The sequence below is a fragment of the Arvicanthis niloticus genome, chromosome 5 (assembly GCF_011762505.2).
Source record: "Arvicanthis niloticus isolate mArvNil1 chromosome 5, mArvNil1.pat.X, whole genome shotgun sequence".
NCBI classification, from domain to species: Eukaryota; Metazoa; Chordata; class Mammalia; order Rodentia; family Muridae; genus Arvicanthis; species Arvicanthis niloticus.
In genome coordinates this window covers 1,595,514-1,600,455 of record NC_047662.1, presented here as the reverse complement: position 1 = coordinate 1,600,455, position 4,942 = coordinate 1,595,514, and the positions used below count along the sequence as shown (strand labels likewise).

Genomic DNA, 4,942 nt, shown 5'->3' with positions numbered 1-4,942 from the left:
AGGGGCAAGGGGTGCAGATAGAACCATGAGGATTTTGCCAGGGGTCAAGAGAAATGGCTTAGTCGGTAAAGTACTCACACAGTGCTGGGTAAGGTGGAAACTGGAGGATCCCTGGCCAGCAAGCCTAGCCTAAGGGGCAACACCAGGTCCTCTGAGAGTCTCTTGTCTCAGAGGGCAAGGTATGGATTCTCCTGAAGGAAGGATAGCTGAGGCCACATGGACACACACACAGACACCCATACTCAGACATGCACAGACACACACATACACACACACAGATGCACACACACAGATGCACATGCACACAGATAGAACATGTACACATGGCCACACACAAACACGCACATAGACACACACAAACTCGAAGACACATAGACACGCACAAATACATACAGGCACACACACATACAGATGCACACATAGACACTCACATACTCACACTCAAAAAAACAAAACCTCTGCTATTTCAGAGAAAGAACCGAGCCTGCCACAGTCACATGCATCACCATTCATCTTTAATTAAATGTGGTGCTAAAGACCATGGGAGAAGCTCTCTTCCCATGGTTGTCCCGTACAAGAGACACTGCGGCTACTGGGACCACCCAGCTCTTTAGAAACACCGTCTCTGGACCACAGACACTCCAAACTCCTTGAAGTCTGCAGCAGTGATCCACATCTGCTTAAAGCTGCTCAGAGATGTAACAATGGAGGCCCCGATCCACGTGGAGAACCAGCGGTCAGGCGGCGCAGTGATTTTGATGGGAACCCCCTTGGAAGCCAGCTGTTCCAGTTCTTTCAGGAGCCTATCATCCAGCCCCTGAAACAGAGTGCTCCCGCCCGACAAGACAATCTCCCCAAAGAGTGTCTTCTGTATGTCAGCATCACACTTGGCTATGCTGTTGGATGCCATCTGTGCCAGCCCTGGGCCATGGGTGCCCAGCTGGTCTGGTGAGAACAGGACCTCAGGAGCCTGGTACAGCTGGTCTCCAATGTAAATGATATTCCCATCGGGCAGTTTGTACTCCCTCAGGACGTCTTCTGCCCGCCGAGAGAGTTCCTCCTCAGGCTCCAGGGCCACGTAGCACAGCTTCTCCTTGATGTCATCCACCAGGGCCTTGTCCAGTGGACACGGAAAGGCTCGTCCACTGGCCAAGAGCAGCCGGGTGAGGAGCTCTGTGATGTCTTTGCCAGCCACGTAAAGCTTGCTGACTGCATGAGGCAGGGAGTAACCTTCAAAGATAGGGACAGTGCAGGTGACCCCATCCCCACTGTCCACCACCAGGCCTGTGACACAGGCAGAGGAGTAGAGTGCCAGCACTGCCTGGTCTGACAGGTAGAAGGCAGGTACATCAAAAGTCTCAAACATCACCTCTACCGTCTTCTCGCGATTCTCCCTGGGGTTCAGGGAGGGTTCCGTCATGAGCACGGGTCGTTCGTTGGGCTTCACACCCAGTTCCCACTCAAAGAGGTGTCTCCAGAGCTTCTCCGCGTCGTCCCAGCTCGTGACCAGACCCCGTTCGATGGGGGCGTGCAGGCGCAAGGCCTCCTGTTTGTACAGGGCCTCTTCCCCAACAAAGTACTTCTTCTGACTGGCTCCCGCAGGTGGCGCCTTGAACTTCGGGTACCCCACAACGGAGCTGGTGACGTGACGGGGCCCAATCTCCCCAGACAGCCCTGCCTTACAGAGTCCAGATCCGTTGTCAAAAATCACAGAGGGAGAATCTAATACCAGTGGGTTAAACATGTCTGCGGCAATCCCTTCTGGTTGACACAAAACACAGCCAGATGAGCGTTCTTGGGCCAGTTCGTGTCACAATAGGTTGCCCTGGAAGTTCACAGGATTCCAGGGTTCCTGGAGGCCTCCCAGGCACAGCTAGCAGACCGACCCCAGTGCCCGGGAACCCTCCATCCTCCTAGATGGTCTGTGTTCCTCTCAGGAGGCTCAGACCTGAGAGGCCTTTTTCAAGGGTGGTTGCCCAATATGTAACAATCCAATGAAGTAACAATTGTCCTTAGCGGATGTCAGAGTCCTGCAGTGAGGCTCTGTACACTGGTGTCCCCTCAAGGGTGAGGCAGTAAACAGTAAAAGTCCGGGGTGATGTTGATAAGCCTAGGGATCTCATCTCAGAGGTCTCATTTCAGAATGGGGCAGCCTGAGAGCCCTACCTTGTAAAGGAAGACATTTCACTTCCCAGGTTCCAGGGGTGGTACCTAGCAGACCCTCAGAACATTTTTTGAATACACACTTAGTCAAGGAAGCCCTCAGGAATGTCTCCTCACTCTAATTGACTCTTGTTCTCTGTGCCCATTCCAGTTCAGGCCAGGGTCTCTCTCCTCTCTCTTCTCTCCCCTCCCCTCCCCTTCCCTCCCCTTCCCTTCCCTCCCCTTCCCTCTTCTCCTCTCCTCTCCTCTCCTCTCCCCTCTCTTCTCTCTCCACAGTAAGGTGCCCAAGAGCAATTTCTAGTTCATTTTAACAGCTCATTTAGAGGTGGCCCCTCTGCAGTTTGGGACACCTGTGTGTCTAGGCCCACGTGACAGTCAAGGCATAGGATGTTCAGAGACTACTAAAGGGCTGAGGCTACAGAGGACACTGGAATGGTGTCTGGGAGGAGCCACCTATTATGGCCTCAGACACACAGAGGCACATGCTAGCTCTGAGACCCTCTACCTGGCACTCGGCTTGGGGGCTGAGCCTGGGCACAGCATCCCTTTTCCCTGATAATGGAGGGAGCCTTGGAAAGGTGGGGTTCATAAGCTGTGCCCACCCCCACCCCCTCACCATTGTGTACAGACACAGGTAAGCCAGATTCTTCCTCCTTTAAGAAAATTCTTCCGGAGTATTACTTCCTGGTGTTACACCCTTTCTAGAGCCTGGGATCTTAATGTTCAGGGTTCCCTCTGTGCCCCACTGACTCTGTTAATCTATCAGTAGGCATTACTAAGAAAAGCTGTCACAAGGCTATGTCATTCAGACACGTGGTATAGACGTGATATAGACACAACGTAGAAGTGGGCTGAGGACTCACACGAAGACGTGTAGTAGACGTATGTCATGTACAGCAGACATGTCATGTCATGAATTGGCAATGTGGGCATATACTAAAGATGTGGCTTTCCCACTGAACCTTACAGCGGGTTTTGGTGAAACTTTGGTGGTCAAGGACCCCCCCCACCCCCCCACCCCCGAGGTCTTCAGATGGAGCAGAGAGAGATCTTCACTCTTTGGTAAGCCATGTTTAATACCAACTCTATTGCTGCTTATAACCCTCCCAGCCACTATGCCCACCACGACCATGAGATGGGCCAGGCACATGCAGGCCCTCATAGTCACCCCCGGTAGGCCAGAGGTCAGGTCAGGCGTGAACACAGGCACCAACAGGCTCTGCAGTGTGATCCTCAGACTTTGGGCTCTACCAGGGGTTGAGAACACATTGGTAAAGATGCCCTGTGTGCTTGTGGGTGCCATACTGGGCCAGGGGATGAGCCTACCCGGCAATAGTATGTCCTGCCTATGCAAGGCCTATTCTGTCCCGTGCCCAGCAAGGCAGCCTCGACCTTGTAAAGACCCCAGTGGCCATGACTATTGAACTGACCACGTCTTCTACCTACACCCAACTCTGTGTAATCTGCCCATTTGCCTTTGTTGCTGGATCCGTAAGACTTAAAACCCCACATTTGGAGGACTAGATTCCTATCTGGGTGCTGTGAGGTGGGTGGCAGAATGCTGGGACTTGGGGTTCCATCCTGCTTGCGTCACAAAAGGCCCCTGTATGTGCTGATCTCCCAGGCGCTGCCCTGGCTTTCCAGCTAACCAGATGGGGGACGAAGCTCTCTAGACATTACCCCGTCTGTGGTGGGAGAGGGTGAATCAGTGCTTGGGGCAAGGGCCTCTGGGACAATGTCTCAGTGGCCACAGGCCAACTGAGGTTTTGGGATTCCTCAGAGGGACTACTTCCTTTCACGCAGGTGTCACAGAGTGCATCTGCTCCTTAGCACCCTGCCGAGATAACGGTGTATGATAGCAGTGTCCCAGAGACCAGCAGAGTACAGATGGGCAGCCCAGCCTTGTCCCCTCCCCAGACATGGCTTTCCCTTAAAGGCTTGAAGTTAAAGAGTCGCAGATCTCAGTTCTCTCATCCTCTGTGCCACTGTGTGTGGGGTGTGGGGTGGGGGGGATGTGTGTGTAGGGGTGTGTGTATGTGGGATGTGTGTTTATGTGGTGTATGTGTGGTGTGTGGGGGGGTGTGGTATGCATGTGTGGGAGTGTGTGCATGGTGTGTGAGGTATGTGTGGGATGTGTGTTTATGTGGTATGTGTGGCGTGTTTGGGGGGTGTGGTATGTGTGGGGGGGTATGCATGTGTGGAGTGTGTTCTGCTGTATGTGGTGTGTGTGTATGTGTGTGTGGTATGCATGTGTGGTATTCGTGTTGGGGTGTGTATATGGCATGTGTGTACACTACACACATGTGTGTGTGTTTGTTCATGGGGTGTGTGTGGTATGCATGTGTGGAGTGTGTTATGCTGTGGTGTGTGTGTGTGTGTGTGGTATTCATGTGTGGTATTAATGTGGGGGTGTGTGGGGAGTGTGTATATGTGGTGTGTGTGGTATGTGTTGCACAGTATGTAGTATTGTGTATGTGTGGTATGTGTGTGAGTGTGTGTGGTATGTAGTGTGTGTGTGTGCTCATGCACACACATGTGTAGGACAGAGGACAACCTCAGGGTGCCTTCAGGGTCTTGTTTCTCGGGGTTATACTTGTCAGATGTTTACATTATGATTCATTAACAGTCACTCAATTGGTTATTAAGGAGCAATGAAATAATTTTATAGTTGGGAGTCACCACGGCATGAGAAACTGTATTAAAGGATCACAGCATTGAGAAGGTTGAGAAAACCCAGCTCTAGGTCTTTATCCACTCCGCCAATCCCCTTGCTTTTAAG

The 4,942-nt window shown here is 52.3% G+C and overlaps 1 protein-coding gene across 1 annotated transcript; it reads right to left on the bottom strand.

Moving 5' to 3' along the window:
• Nucleotides 1–498: 498 nt before the first annotated feature.
• Actrt2 (actin related protein T2) lies at nt 499–1,936 on the bottom strand. Its single transcript, XM_034503887.2, has one exon. The coding sequence runs from the start codon at nt 1,742–1,744 to the stop codon at nt 611–613; it is 1,134 nt and encodes a 377-aa protein (XP_034359778.1). The 5' UTR covers nt 1,745–1,936; the 3' UTR covers nt 499–610.
• Between the last annotated feature and the right edge of the window lie 3,006 nt (nt 1,937–4,942).